This window comes from Typopeltis vanoorti, chromosome 1, assembly GCF_054136105.1.
Source record: "Typopeltis vanoorti isolate ZY-2024b chromosome 1, IOZ_Tvanoo_1.0, whole genome shotgun sequence".
NCBI lineage: Eukaryota > Metazoa > Arthropoda > Arachnida > Uropygi > Thelyphonidae > Typopeltis > Typopeltis vanoorti.
Window position 1 is genome coordinate 153370667 of NC_143549.1, and position 16225 is coordinate 153386891.

Here is a 16225-nt window from a genome sequence, read left to right on the forward strand (position 1 = left end):
TTCTATTTGAAATGTATATGAATGTTGACCAGTGGCTGCTTGTCTTTTCTCGTAGACAAGCTTATACATTGGTTATGCATTTCTAAATCACTTAGGGAATTGAAACAACGTAGATCCGAATATAAATTAAATTATACTTTAATAAATATTTCCGATATTTCGGCAATGTCACATTGCCATTTTCAAAAGGAACTTACAAAAAGGCAGGTGCACACAGGCACTAACAATAACAATATATTATTATTGTTATTGCACACAGGCACTAACAATAACAATATATTGTTAGTGCCTGCATGCACCTGCCTTTTTGTAAGTTCCTTTTGAAAATGGCAATGTGACATTGCCGAAATATCGGAAATATTTATTAAAGTATAATTTAATTTATATTCGGATCTACGTTGTTTCAATTCCCTAAGTGATTTAGAAAGGCTACTTGTCTTCTTACATGATTAAAGGAATGGCAATGTTCAGTTTGGTGGAGCAAAGCTCGTGAAGTTACCTATAGCCTTTAAAGGAATGCGGAGAACCGACCAGGGCTTCTGACCTAATGTCCAATCCTCACCATCTCGTGGTGCACCTTGTTGGGTATCTACATGGATACTGAACGAACGAAGATGGGCTGGCAGTTTGGGATTTAACCAACCAAATTGTATTCTTATTGGCTTAAACCAATATACAAAATGATGGTACAACATGACAAAATTTCATGCCGGCTGGGGGCGTCGCCCGGTTACACAAGGCCCCTGTTGTTTTCGCCAGGGTGAACAGTGAAAAGTCAGTTACTGGAACAAATTGGAAAGCACAATCCAACTCAATATCATCAGAGTTAAATATCGGTACTATCAACATAAGAAAACTGAATGGCAAAGAAACGGAGCTAGCTGAGGAATTAGATAAGTGCCAGATTGACATAATAGGGGTGACTGAAACAAAAAATACAAAAACTGGTGAGATATTTCTGAGTAATAAATACAAAATGTTATATTCAAGCAATAACAATCAAGGAAAAGGAGTAGTCATAGTATTCAACACAAAATTCGAGGCTAATCTTCTTGAATGGCAGGCAATCTGAAGTGGAGTGATGTGGGCAAATATCAGAATGGGGAATTGGACAGTGAGACTTATTGTGCCTATGCTCCACAGAAGGTTCTACTAAGATAGAAGTGGAGGAATTTTTTGATGCTTTAGTAAGAGCAGCTGACACAATGAAAAAGGAAAAGTTGGTCCTTGTTGATGATCTAAATAGCACACTAGGAAATGATTGTAAGACATACAAAAATATTTTGGGAAAATTTGGAGAACAGAGCAAAGCTAATAATAATGGCAAATACCTGTTGGATTTCTGCTCAGGATATGGACTGGTTATTATTAACCCCATGTTCCAACATAAAAATGTGCACAAATTCACATGGAGAGAAGAGGCAAGGAATAAGAAAAGTCTCATTGACTATGTTATTGATAATAGTGATGTTTTCTATTTGGTGCAGGACACCAGAGTGTACAGAGGATTTGAAATTGGAAGTGATCATTTTTAGTCTTGAGCAGGATAAAACTGAATTTCCTATTGAAAAGAATAACATGTAAGGAAGTTTTAAAGCGAATAAAAGTGGAGCAACTCTCAGATGTGAACTGTAGACTCAAATACACAAAGCTTATTGAAGAAAAAATGAAAGAATTTGAGAACAGGAACCAAACCTTGGAGATTCAGTGGCAAGCCTTGAAGGAAATCCTGAATTGATTCAGCAAGAGAGGCATGTGGGGAGGTTGTCTGCGAGGATAGAAAAATTAGAACTCCATGGTGGACATAGGAAGTTAAAGAGGCAGTGAGGGAAAGGAAGCATATCAAAAGCTCCTGGCAAATAAGTCAGCTTGTGCACTTAGAGAATACAGAGACAAATGTAAGAAAGTTAAACACTGTGTAAAACTAGCTAAACAAAAGTCATGGGAAATTGGCAAGAACATAACAAATAAATATCAATAAGGTGGCAAAATATTCTGGAGGTTGTTGAAGAAGTTTAGAAATGGAGGAAAGAGTGCTGTAAAAGTAGTTAGAGATGATAAAGGTAACATGAAAACAGGAGAAAAAAGATATCCTTGAACAATGGAGTAACTACTTTGAAAAATTGCTAAATGAAACAAGCATTGATAGTACAATGGTAAAAAAACACTCACCAGGCACACAGTCAAGAATATATATCCATACTTGAAGTAGAAATGCCATCAAAAGTCTGAAATGTGAGAAGGCAGCTGGAGTAGATGATATTCGACCAGAAATGCTGAAGTTTGGTGGTATAAAAGTCTTAACAGTGACTGCACTGCATAGTTCAAAAGACCTTGACAGAGGGACAAATTCCCGATGATTGGAGTAGAGCTCTCATAGTACCCATATATAAAAAGGGAAATAAAACTGAATGTGAGAATTACAAAGGTATTTCCCTACTAAGTGTTCTTGGCAAGATTTATGCAAGTATACTTGAGAAACGGTTGAGAAGAATTGTGGAAGAAAAGCTTGGTGAAGAACAAGCTGGATTCAGGCCAAATAGGGGCTGTCAGGATCAGATCTTCACTTTACGACAAATAGTTGAGAAAGCATGGGAATATAACAAAGATCTGTATTTAAGTTCTGCCGATCTGGAAAAGGCATATGACAAGGTGCCAAAAGATAAGCTATTCAATACTCTACAGTTATATGATGTCAGTGGGGCATTATATCAAGCAATACTTAGTTCTTTATTTGAGTTGTAAGTCAGCAGTTAGAATTGAAGGAAGTACAGGAAGATGGTTTAATGTTAAATCTGGTGTGAGACAAGGATATACAGGGTGTTCGGGATAAATTTGACATATTTATAATTAATTATATTTTTCCGTAAGTTACATGTATTAACACACACTTCTCTTCATTTAAAAGTTTGGACCCTTCTTCATTCACATACAAGATGTCAGAAAGGATGGATAGCTGGAACCCAACTGAATCATGGAAGAGAATAACTTGTATCATGATGATTCGTGCCCGCCATCAAAATAAGGATATTACGACTGCTGCCCAATGCTCCCTGAATACAGTAAAAACAATCAGGCATGAACTAGAGACTTGCAATGGTGACTACGAGGATGTAGCAAGAAGAAAGATCCCTAGCAGACGATCTGATTGCGTTCGTACAGCAGAATTCCTCGCAAATCTGCAGGAACAGGTGTTGAAGAACCCTGGCATTGGAATTCGGGCTTTGTTCGTGGAGTTGCTAACTGTAGCCAAGCCCTGGATAACAAGGGTAGCCAATGGTAGGCCGTATGTATGGCAGCAGGATTCGACCCCTTGCCACACCTCTGGGAAAAGTCAAAAATGGTTGTCTGAAAATTTCTACGACTTCACCAGTCCAAATGTTTGGCCTCCAAACTCCCCAGACCTTAACCCCATGGATTATTTTGTATGGGGCGCAGTTGAAAAAGACACCAATCGCACTTCCAGTAATACAAAAGCCCAGTTAATGGATAAAATTAAAACAGTTTTTGCGGCCCTTCCCAGGGAGACTGTAGCATCAGCTTGTTCGAGGTTCCGAAGCAGAATTGAAGCTGTGATCGATGCTAATGGTGGTTATTTTGAGTAAATCTTGTTGATAGTATTGTAATTAACTCTGCCTGTAATGTTTTTTTGTCAATTCATTAAATTTAATAGATACAAAGAAGATTTTCTTTTTCCTTACGAAACTGTCAAATTTATCCCGAACACCCTGTACATTATCCCCTCTGTTATTCATTATCTATATGGATCACATTATGAAGGATAGTTGTATTAAAAATGATATCAGAATTGGAGATGTTAATGTCAGCTCTTTGCTTTATGTGGACGATGTTATACTTCTAAATAAATCTGCTACAAGTTTGCAAGATTCTTTCACTAAATTGAGTAACTGTTGTAATAGATATGGTATGAAGGTCAGCAAAAAAAAAAGACAAAGACAATGAAAATAGGCAGAATCGTTGAAAATGTCAACTGCGTTGTGAACAGAGAACCTGTGGAACAAGTAAAATATTTCGGCTACTTAGGCACGATTTTTAGTGAAGATGGTAAATTAAATATGGAAACAGATAACAGAATCATCAAAGCTGGTATGGTAGGAAATCAATTGAATAAATTCATATGGAATAAGAGAGAAATTAGTCCGAATACTAAATTAGCTGTATACAAGACTGTTCAAACCAGTTTTAACTTATGGATCTAAGAGCTGGGTCAGAAGTAAAATACTTGACCGAAGACTAGAGACTGCAGATGTGAGGGGTCCTGAGAAAGATTAGAGGCATGAACAGATGGCATCAATGGCAATATCATATTAAAAACCAGGATATTAGGAAAGAACTTGATATTGTCAGTCCAGGAATGCATTAGCAGAGCTAATCCCAGGTAGTATGGTCATTAAACGAGAAAAGATTAGCATAACGAGTGTTCTCTGCCAGGTTGGCAGGAAAACGACCCAGAGGAAGACCAAGATATAGGTGGATTGATACGATACAAAGTGCCTTAGACGATAGAAATAGAAGATCTGATAATGTTGGAGTCTTGACAAGTAACAGACTGATTTGGAGGAAAATTGTAGATAGGAAGTTAGTAATGATGTAAATTTTTCATGTAGTACTATCGTATCCAGTAGACCCCTTGAAGAATTTGATGATGATGATTTGCTTATAACCTTTTTTACTGCCAGTATAACTATAATAAAATGTTTAAAACAATTGCAAATTTATTAATAACTGTTTAATATGTATTCATAATTATACATACAAGTATATTTTAAAGAATTATTTTTGTGAGATATATTTCAACAAGGTGGTTTGTGCTGACTTTCGTTTTTTCCTGTGTCCACACCTTATGGTTTTGTTTGCATTTTCATTCTGGCACTTATATGCTGTGATCAAGGTTAATTGGATATCCATAAGTTATTTGTTTTGAAGTTATGTCCTTTATTTGTGTCCTTCAAGTGTGATTTTTGTCTTATCACCACACTCATATCTCTGAATTCAAGGTTTTGGCACTTGCTGTTTTACTCTTATTTTAATCTATAGTTTTTGTTGAAGGATAATTTTTTGATATGAAAATTTCTATAACAGCGGCTTATTTAGGCATAGCTTGAACCATAACACTTAAGACATTCATAGAACATATGTATGTTTCACTCTGTCGCATTGGTAACTAGAGCTGACGCTGTTTATGAAGTTGCATGCATCATTTTGAAATTATAAAGCAACTCTTGGCAAAAACCCCATGTTAAGTGATTTTTTTTTAACGTGTGTTAAATAAATTGTATCAAATTATTAACTATGTTAATTTAATAAGTGTGTTATTTCACACTGTGTAAAGTGAGAGATTCCTGTATAATTTCCATTTTTATAATAGTCACAGCAGAATTAGATAAGGGAAATGGCTATACCATGATACTGATGGACTTTGCAAAGGTATTTGATACTGCGTGGAAAACTATTACAAAAGTTAGAGTAATTGGGAGTGAATATGGGCATCTGGCATACATGCTTCAGTTTTATGTGGTTGTGGGGAATCCAGGAGAATGAGGGTGATTAGTGGAATGCCTCAGGGTTCTGTACTAGTCTTGCTATTGGAGGAAATGGGACACTTACGTGTATTTTTAAATCTAATTGCTAGTGACTTGTCTCCAACTACTTGTTGATTTGTATATTAATTATATAGAAATGATTTAATTGGAATTATTCAGTGTTTGCTGACGATCAAATACTATGGAGGCTGGTAGTTGATAAAGGTGATGTAGACATCCTACAGGAAGATTTGAATAAATTGGCATTATTGGTGAAGGATAACGATTGTTAGTTTGTTGCAAAATGTAAGGTTGATGGTACTGGATTGCAGTATTGATGAGGCCTGGGACTTGTGGATAGAATTGAAGTTCAGAGGGCATATTGAAAAAATTTGCAAAATAGCTCAAAGGGTTATGTGGATGTCGAAAAACCTTCTGTATGAGGTTATGATTTGGCTGCATCATGATTACTGTGCACAGATTTGGTTACCTTGGGTTTCTTGGGGATCAGAAGGTGGTGGCAAGGATTCAGACAAGTGACCAAACTCATGACAGGTTCATGGAATTCTTTTTTATGAGGATAGGTTGAAGGTGTGTGGGTTGCAAATTTTAGTTCATAAGCAGAAAAAAGGGGACATGATAGAAACTTATAAGTTATTAAAGGGGATCTATAAATTGACACACAAGAATTTTTCAATAAATGTCTTAATAGAGTGAGAGAGAGAGATCATCCATGCAAGTTGTATAATGGTGTTGCTTGAATGAGTGGATGCCCATATAGTAAAGATGATGTCACAAAAACTTTGTGTGTGAGAAAGTGACTGGAGGAAGTGCGTGAGAGAGAAAGAGATCATCTGTTAGGTGGTTTCTCCTGAACCCACCTAACAGATGATCTTGGCTGTATACAGCCAAGAGTTCTTAGGTGCATCATCCCACATGTGAAACAGTATTCAAATATCAGTCAGATTTGGCATTTATGAAGAGTTAAGAGTTGAGCATGAGAGTAGTGTTTGATATTAAACAAGCTTTTTGGAAGTTGAGACTGTGGATGTGATGTGTTTTATGCCAGGATAAGCTTGACATGAAAGTGAGACCAAGAAGAGAAAACTGATCTTGATTGGAAATTAGAATGTTATCAAAAGGTCCGTGGAGTGGACCTTTTGATAACATTCAGATTTTAAAATAAATATTAAACAAAAATGTCCATTCAATGTATCCATTCAACCCCATCAAAATTTAACTCATTTTTTATGCATTTATGTATTAGAGATTTGTTTTTTTTTTGATAAGTAGTCAGAGAAAAAGAACAAATCTTCAGTATTTGTTCTCAACTCTTGAAATACAACAAGATAATATATTGTGGGAAAGCACCAAATTTAAAAAAATATGTGGCTGCAGGTGCATTAAAACATTCTACATCCATATTTTTCACATGAACACTCATTCAAGGCTGGATTCATAGATTACAAGTAGATGTGCATCACGATCTTATAAATGATATTGTGCATTCTGTGTAGCCTGTGTGTGTTCACTGACTACAGTCAGAACGGTTTGCCTGTTCTGGGGGACGAAAAATCTGGGTTTCTGGGTGAAAAAAATTCCCTACCTCCATATGAGACTGGCTAACTCACCTTTTGTCGAAAGAGAGAGATTCCTCATGTCACTGATGGGAATCGAACCCAGATCTTTCTGACCAAAGGACTTTGTCTATATTGACTGAGCTACAGAGCCTCTCATGAGAATACACGGACCACATTTTTTAATGCGAAAAAATATTCAGTTTGCACTCCCAAGTTATGCACAGACATTCCAATTTTCAAAATCTGAAGGTCTCTAACTGAAGTCGTTGTCTTTGTGTGACTGTGATCATGACTGAGCCATATTCATTTACTCTAAATGATATGTCAGTACCAAAACAGACAAAAATTACCATCCGTTTATTACACACAGATGATCTCAGTAGATTTGGAAGTTTGCTGGCTTTTTCTCTCCAAATATCAACTCTGACTTACTCTTGTGGGTGATGCTCCTCACCTGTTTCCCCAAAGGTGCAGCACTGTTCTAGTTAATGACTTACAATTCCATACATGGGTTTTGTTTTAGAACAGGTTGCCAAAGAAAGCTTTCTTTTCTTTTTTCTTTTCTTTTTTTTTAATTAAAATGTAGTGGATAGTTCTTTTAGTGTTTTGAGCAGATTTCCAAAAAAAAAAAAAAAAAAAAAAAAAATCTTTCATTTAAATTTTTTCTTAAACTTTGCTTGTTTTTTTTTTTGGTTAAATTAGTGTAATTTTTAGCTGTTTAATATTTTCTTGAAAAAAAGGAAAGGTCACTTGTTTTTTGCATATTCTTTATTAGAAGACCAACTATGTGCTGTTTTATTATGAAATGCATTTAGATAATTTTATTGAAAAAAAAAATTACTCCCTGTTGCATACCTTTCATAGGTTATATCATTTCACACACTATTATGTTCTGATGACTAACATAGCACAAGTATTGTAACACTTTTAATAATAAAGATAAATTTGCTTGACTGTCTGTTATAAGCATTCTGCATGTTTTATTACTCTTAACCCCCTCTCACCCATATAAAATCAGGCAGTCTTTCCCTGACATCATACAGCATTGATTTCTACCTGCTTTCTATACTTTATGCATTAAAAAATATAATAAAAGCCAGTCCTCTTTGTCTCTATAAGTTTACTAATCTGTCAGATTTATATTTAAATTCAGTCTCACATGAGAGGTTGCAGAATCTAGGACAGAGTATTAATGTCTGGCTATATTTTATTAATCTAATAAAAATTGGTCATCATTACATAATTCTTCAGAGCTGTTTTCTTTTGCAAGTGTAGGATGGCACCCGAAGTGGTATTATGTGAAACAATTCGGGATAACCCATATGACTACAGATCAGATATTTGGAGTCTTGGAATTACCTTAATTGAATTTGCCCAAATGGATCCACCAAATCATGAAATGTCACCAATGCGAGTATTGCTAAAGATTCAAAAGGCAGATCCACCAACTTTATTTCAACCATCAAAATGGTAATGTATATGCCATTGCTTAGTCGATTTAGTTAATTTTAGTTGAATTAACTTTTCTTTTCATATTTGATTTTTGCTTATATAGACAACAGAATCTCACATCTAATGTCAAACACCAGAATAGCAACATGTCCTATTTATTTACATAGCTTGGTGGCAGATTTTTTTGGCCATCTGTTATAATTTTTCTTGTTACTTTATCTTAGTTTACAGTTAATACATGTTGTGTTTGCGCATGCACACACACACGCACACACAGGACAAGTCGCACAAGCTTGGATGTGAACGGACTTGCCTGAAATCGATCCTGCTTTTATCTTGAATTAGTGCAGTATTGAACAGAAAAACTGGATGTATCTAGCATTGCCTGATAGCTCGTTCAGTGCTTTATCTAGCAGTGAGTAATTACTCTATAGTTTCATAGTTCTAAGTGCATATGAGTGAAATTTTATTCTCTCTTTATGAACTGAATACTGCTGGTCAGACTATCTATTGTTCAGCTACTTGAAGGACAACGTCTTGGTCATAATAGGATTAGCTGCTACAGCAAGGGCTAACACCCCCCCCCTCCCAACTGTTGCTACTGAAGCCTATTCAATGGAATTGTCACTTCTAGGAACAAGCAGGAAAACTGTAAGTACACTATCTTAAACTCTGTATCTTAGAAAGCATAGCTGTTCAATAGGAAGGCTATAACACACAACTTTAAATAATTAAATAACATGGCAGCACAGGACGAAATAGAGTTCGAAAAAGCCCTAGATTTGCTGCGTAACATTGCCAAAGTAAGCAGTAATTTAAGAAACGATTTAAAAAAGGACATACTAATCACAGTTAGTGAACTAACGAAGGTTTTTCAATAAAATGAAAAATGAAACTAAAATAGCATTAGAACTACAGGCAGCTACAAACAACCATGAACAGGTTAGCTTAGCTCAACCTACTCAGCTATACTCGCAAGTCATTAAAAACAATAATAAAAACAAAGAGGAATTTGAAAACTATTCATGCTATAAACTAATCAGCGAGTAAACAAAAAATATCATCAAAGAAAAAAATAGATCCAAGGAAAATCAAAATCGGAATAACAAAAATGAAAAGTATTAATAACGGAGTCGTCTTAATTGAATCCAAAGAAAATACTGACATGGACTTGCTACATAATGAAATCGCAAAGGAATGCAATGACACATTAGTAGCAAATCCCAGCAAGAAATATCTTCCAAGACTAATTATATATGATATTCCAATTAAATTGATATGAAGAACGTAATCGACTCAATCCGCATGCAGAATGAAGAATTCTTCAGAACTGATACAAAGCTGACACAGAAATTTATCGTGACAAATAAAAAACCGAACAAGAGAAACTTCATTATTGAAGTTGATCCAACGGTGAGGACCAAATTGCTAAAAACTGGTGTCAAAATTCTGTGGAGAATTTGCCATTGTGCAGACTACGTAAACGTTCTGAAGTGCTTTAACTGCATTAAATTCTACCATCACACACAAGACTGCGGGTGGGGGGGAACTACCTGTCCATTCTGCTCTAAAGAACATAAGTTCAGTGAGTGCCCACAAAATAAGTCTGAGATGAGCTGCATAAATTGCCAAAATCACAACAAGCATGCCAAAACCAAAAACGACTGCAAACACATGGCACTAAGTAAAGACTGCCTGACATAAAACTACTACAGACAGCTTTCAAAACACAGATTATGGAAAGCAATAATAAAGCTAGCAGAAACAGCACTACTTCCCTGGCATGCCTTCAAATAAACCTTCAACGCTCTATAAAGGCTGTAAATAACTTAACAGAACTCATAAATAGAAAAAAATATAGGACTATATTTTTTCAAAAATATATACGTTCTCAAAAATATTCCTTGAATTCTGATGACTTGAATTTTGAAAACTTGAAAGGGTGGATCCCCCCCCCCGTGCACGCCACCCAACCCCCTGAGTTACGGACTGGTAGGCGGGTTCCTTGAAGACTTGAGAGGGGGTTCTTCCTCCTCTCGAGTCTTCAAACAGTTAAGTAGTCCACTTTTGATAATGAGATCATGCTTTTGATTAACAAAAGTAAATTTTTTTTCCGTTTTAACTCATGCAGCAGAGACATGGAGACTAGCAAAAAGATAGATGTATAGAATCCAAGCATTGGAAATGAAAGTATTAAGGACAGTGTTGGTAAAAACAAGGAAAGATAGAATAAGAAATGCAGACATTATGAATAGTTTGATTCGAGTGTTGATGAAATGCTTATGAACTCTTGTTTGAAGTAGTTTTGGACATTTAATGAGAATGAATTTAGAAAGAGTACCATGAAGAATGTATGAAATGAAATTTGAAGGGAGAGGAAGACCATAGAAAAGGTGGAGAGACCAGATAGGAGATCTGGAAAAAAAAGAAACCTGAACTGGTACAGTGTTCATGAAGGAAGAATTTGGGAGGACAGACAAAAAATTGGAGAGATTTGATCTGCCCAACCTGTTGGAACAGTTGTTGCTAAAGATTTTTTTTTTTTTTTAGGTGTATCAAGGATAGTGAATTACCAAATAGGTATGCCTGAGGATAAAATAAGTTCTATTAGAAGAGTAAAGGATATCTATATTAGATGATTTAATCCATAATAGGTTTAGTCGATTAAAATTTAATAGCATACTAATAGTACAACCTCATTTTTTATTAAGAAAAATATTGACAGTAAAAGCATCTGCATTGATCTGTTATTTTTTCCCATTTATATTGCTATGCATCAAAATTCTTTCTTTCACAAGAAATAGTTTCAAATATGTAATTTATAAACAACAATAACTGCACAGAGTTACCCAGCATAGTTATTCTAATGAAGAGATACATGTCCTATTCTGAACAAAAATAAAAACAAAGGATGAAAAGCTCAAATGTTTTTAATAGCTATGTATAAGCACACTATATCTCACAATCAGTTAAAAATGCAACATTAAAGGATAAAGATATAGCCTATTCTCAAGGAATTCCTTCATAGTTACACACAGAAGTATACCTATGAAGGATATCATTATTATTTGTATGAATTCTTGCAACTGACATGGATATTTCTGATAAGTTACTTTTTTGCTATACAGTAATCTCTCAATTATAAGATTGCTTTAAGAAATTCATTTGCCTTCATTTATAGTGCTGTTCTTGGAGTTGTTAGGTGGCATGTTAACTTGGATGTCCTGCGATGTCTGGGGCCACATACATAACAATGAAGGAATCAGTGTATGCTTGCATAACCCCAATAATATTTTTTGTAACGAGGATAAGGTCTTGTAATTGTCACCCTTGAATGATGAATTCCCAGTAAGCACAAGTCATAAGCTCTCATGTTGATGTTTTATTTATTTATTGGGGGGGGCCTCAGGGTAGCCCCTGAGTTTCAAAAAGTGACATAAAAAGGCTTATCATTTTATATATGTATAGGGTAGATGTATTTATTTATTTGTAAAGTTAACCCACATACAAAAGGTCACAAAATGTATAGCAAGTTAATGCCATGTGTGGCAATCCCTGCTCTTTGTATATATTTGCTTGTTGCTACTGTCTGTTGAATGATTTAATTAGGTCTTCTGACTGTTGTTCAGATTGACCTTAGTTTTATGCTAAAATGATAACTAAACTTGATTGTTTAGAGGAAGTAAAGGTTATGACAAAGTTTCTCTAGGTGAACTTCCGTATGGATCATTAATGTTATGATGCAGTAGCACTAAAATGATGGAATATCGGCACTCTAATGTTTTCTCAGCTGCAGTAACTTGTGTACAGAGACACCTGTCACAGGCCAGGAGATGGCACTCCAGCATTAACCTGGTATTAGTAAGGCGGGGTGTCACAGACCCCAAAGATATAGAAAGAAATATCTGTGACACTGCCACCTTACTAACGCTGGGTTAAAAAGCAAAAAAATTTCCAGAAATTCTACTACTCCTTTCCATGGTTAGAATACTGCTTCCATTCTGATCCAAACAGCTGCTCTGAGTGAGTCGCAGAAATTATCTTCACCAGTGTCAAGTCCTCCATTCCCAAAAATGGGTTGGAATTTCCAAAATTTCCACCCACTTTTCAAGACAGAAAAAAAGTGAGCACTATAAGTAAGTTGTGATAAGAATCCAGCTTCATACTCAGACTATGTTGAGTCACACAATAAATGTTGTCAGCAAATTGAAACCTGACTTCATAAACCAGAAAACTTGCTTCCTGTCCAAATGAAGTTATGCCTTCTGGTCCATTTCAAAGGCAGCTGGATGCAACTCCTTTACTCTCCCTCTTTCTTTCAAACTTTTCAACCTTCTCTAAAAAGGCATGGGGAACCATGCTATCACTCTTGACATTTCCTAAATGTTTAAATGTGTGTGGCATCGAGACTTGCTCGGTAAACCGTCCTTTGGTTACATATCACCTTCTGTAATCAGAGTGGAAGCTTTCTCTCATCTGTCCTTCATTGTTTTGTGATAGATGGTTCCCTCTTTTTGAGCTTTATCTCCAAGGCAGAAGTGTCTCAGGGCTGTATCCTATTACTTACCTTATTTCTCCTGTACATAAATGACTTGTTTGCAATGACCACTTATTCTATTCACAGATTTAATGATAGGCATTTCATTCTTCCTATTCATTGGACAAATTGTGCAGTACTCAGTGAACATGTTAGGTTTGGGCCATAAATTTTTCGTCCTGCAAGAAAAGTCTGCAGCTGAGATTCATCAAACTTTGTGTGAGACTTTAGGGGACTGTACTCCAGCATATCCAACATTTAGCAGATGGGTTGTCAAGTTTAAAACTGGACATCTTAAGACAACAGATGCCCCCAGGTCAGGAAGTGTGATCGATCACACCTGCAAACATTGATGCAGTGCATGCCATGATCCTTGATGATAGATGAATACCAGCCAAAAACATTACAAAGACTCTGGGGGATATCCAGGGAATGAGGTTGGAGTCATTTACCACCAATATCTGGACATGCAGAAGCTCTCAGTGAAGTAGGTCCTCAAATGCTTGAATGCCAACCAAAAGAGAGAACATGTGCTGTCACCTCAAGGGATTTTGGGTCGTTTTGAAAAATCAGGTGCAAATGTTTTGGCTAGTATTGTGACTGTTGATGAAACATAACTTCATCACTATGATCCAGAGACCAAACAACAGTCAATGGAGTGGAGACACAAAGGTTTTCCATGGCCAAAGAAGTTCTGAACCCAAAAGTCTGCAGGGAAGGTTCTTGCCATTATCTTTTGGGATATAGATGATGTAATCCTTACCAAGTACCTCAAAAAAAAAAAAAAAAAAAAAAAAAGGCAAAACTGTTATTGCAGCAGTACATTCAACAGCTCTGAAGTAATTAAGGAAGTACTGAAGATAGAATGCTGCAGGAAACTGCAAAAGCAACACTCCTCTGCATGTTGCTTTTGCAGAGCAGTGCACCTGCTCACACTGCTCATGAAACCGAACAGACAGTACACAACTTGGGCTTTCAGTGTCTGTCTTGCCCATCCTATTCACCAGACCTGGCCCCATATGACTATTTTCTATTTCCAGATTTAAAGAAACACTTGAAAGGAACAAAATTTACTACAGATGATGAAGTCATATCTGCAGCTGAGGACTGGTTTGTGCACAAAGGAAAGACTTTTTTTTTTTTCAGAGCTACTGCAAATGATGCAGTAGCACTGTAACAAGTTTATAACACTTTGTGGGGAATATGTAGGATGATGTGTAAGTTACATGGTTTTACCTCAATTCTTTCAAGGTGAATATCACAACTTTTCATACCCTTGTATTTTTTTCCATTCAAGATGTACTGTTTCAGCTGTCTTTCTGCAATTATTTCCATTGAATTGGCAACCATCATTCTTTTGCTTACATTTTCTTGTTATGGATAGTGCAGATCTGGAGTTGTATGAAGAGAACACTACCAAAATTTTATAATTATGGAATAAATGTGTAAAAGTGGTTTAGATGGCAGTGTGCAAAACACTAACATGGAGAGGTACCTTACACCCACAGATGCGAGACCTTCGACGCTTCGGCGCATATCAGAAGAAGGAGAATCCATTCCGATAATAGGGTAATCAATCCATCTTGTGGGATGAGTTGTTTATTATTACACATCGGAAAATTAACTTTTCTTTTATGAACATTGTAGTTTTTAAAGTGGTAACTATTTTGCTTGTATAATAGTTGGAAAAGTTTACCTATAAAGCAAGCGGCTGTTGATGGCCATTTGTAATCCTTTATTTCTTTCTACCCTTCACCATGAATAGACTATTCTTGGCAATCTGCCAGGCCAGGTTCTATGAACTGTGGGCATACAATACTGTTATGATAGAAGACTGTTTCACTTTCTGTGAATCATATTATGCTCTACAGGACAATCCTAGTTTAATTAGATTAAACTAGGATTGTCCTGTAGCTCTCAAACACCCAGGTATTTGAGAGAATGTTGTCTTCTGATTAACATAATAAATGGCCACCTTTGACTGCATCCAGGGGGCATAGTCATACATTTGAAAACATACTTCAAATTTCTTGATCTCATGCTTTGTTTATCATTAAGTTTGAAACTGTGTTGGTTTCTATAGTCAAAATATTGTTGCATTATGATAAGACAAGGTGCCCTGAAAAAAAGCTTATTAGAATGCTACAATTCTATTGGGTAGATCAAACATTACATAAAGCAATTCATACTCTGTATTTAAGTTATAAGTCAGAACTTGAGGAAGAAAATGCTAGAATTTGTTATGCATCCTTTTCTAGTCCGTACCATTTTCGGAGAAAATCTTATCTGTTCTATAGATAACACTTAACTTTTTAAATATAGTGTTTAGTGAATATAATAAATTAAATATGAAAATAGAAGTATGCTTGTTGGAGAAATGATTACTGTAAAATAATCAGATAAAGGTGATATGAAAATCGAAGATAATGATATTCTAGATGTCTATAGAGTCATTAATTTGCAAGACTGATAAATGAAACAGGCAAGTGAGAGAACATTCGTAAAAAAAAAAAAAAATATTCAGTAGGAATGCAAACAGTTGTATATGTCAATACTTGAGCTGGATAAATCTGTCAAAAGCCTGAAATGTGGAAAGGCTTTAGGAGTAGATGATTTTCGACCATAAATGTTTTTATGCCTTCAAATATGAAGGCATAAAAAGTTCTGCAGTGGCTTTCTTACATTTTTCTCTGTATCCTTTGAACACATGCTAACTGACTTCCCAGTAACTATTGATATGCTTTCTTCTTTTCCTTGAAATGCCTCTTTAACTTCTGAGATCACCATGCAGTTGTTCTAACTTTTTTTATCTTTGTAGACAAGTTCACAATATGTCTCAGTCTGAATCACACAATGTTTTTTTCAAAGTTTTTCAGTGAATCTTAAAGATTTGGTTCTTTTTCAAACTTTAATTTTTAAAAAAAAAAAATTTTTTTTTTAATATTTGTGTATTTGTGTCAGTACATTCCTGAAAGCTACTTAACTTTGATTCTTTTTAAAACTTTCTTATTGACACTTTTTTTTTCTCACTGTGAAATTCCATTTTATCCTATTCAGAATGCTCTGTATACTCCTGTTCATGAACCAGCATGAAGTTTGAAATCGGTCTGTGA

At 35.5% G+C, this 16225-nt stretch overlaps 1 protein-coding gene across 1 annotated transcript in view; it reads left to right on the forward strand.

Moving 5' to 3' along the window:
- LOC150110552 (serine/threonine-protein kinase 10-like) overlaps positions 1 to 16225 on the forward strand; it is a 283018-nt gene that overhangs the window by 49662 nt on the left and 217131 nt on the right. Inside the window, exon 5 of the mRNA XM_090399708.1 lies at positions 8399 to 8593. Within this exon, the coding sequence (XP_090255834.1) occupies positions 8399 to 8593 (195 nt within the window). The remainder of the gene's footprint in view (positions 1 to 8398; positions 8594 to 16225) is intronic.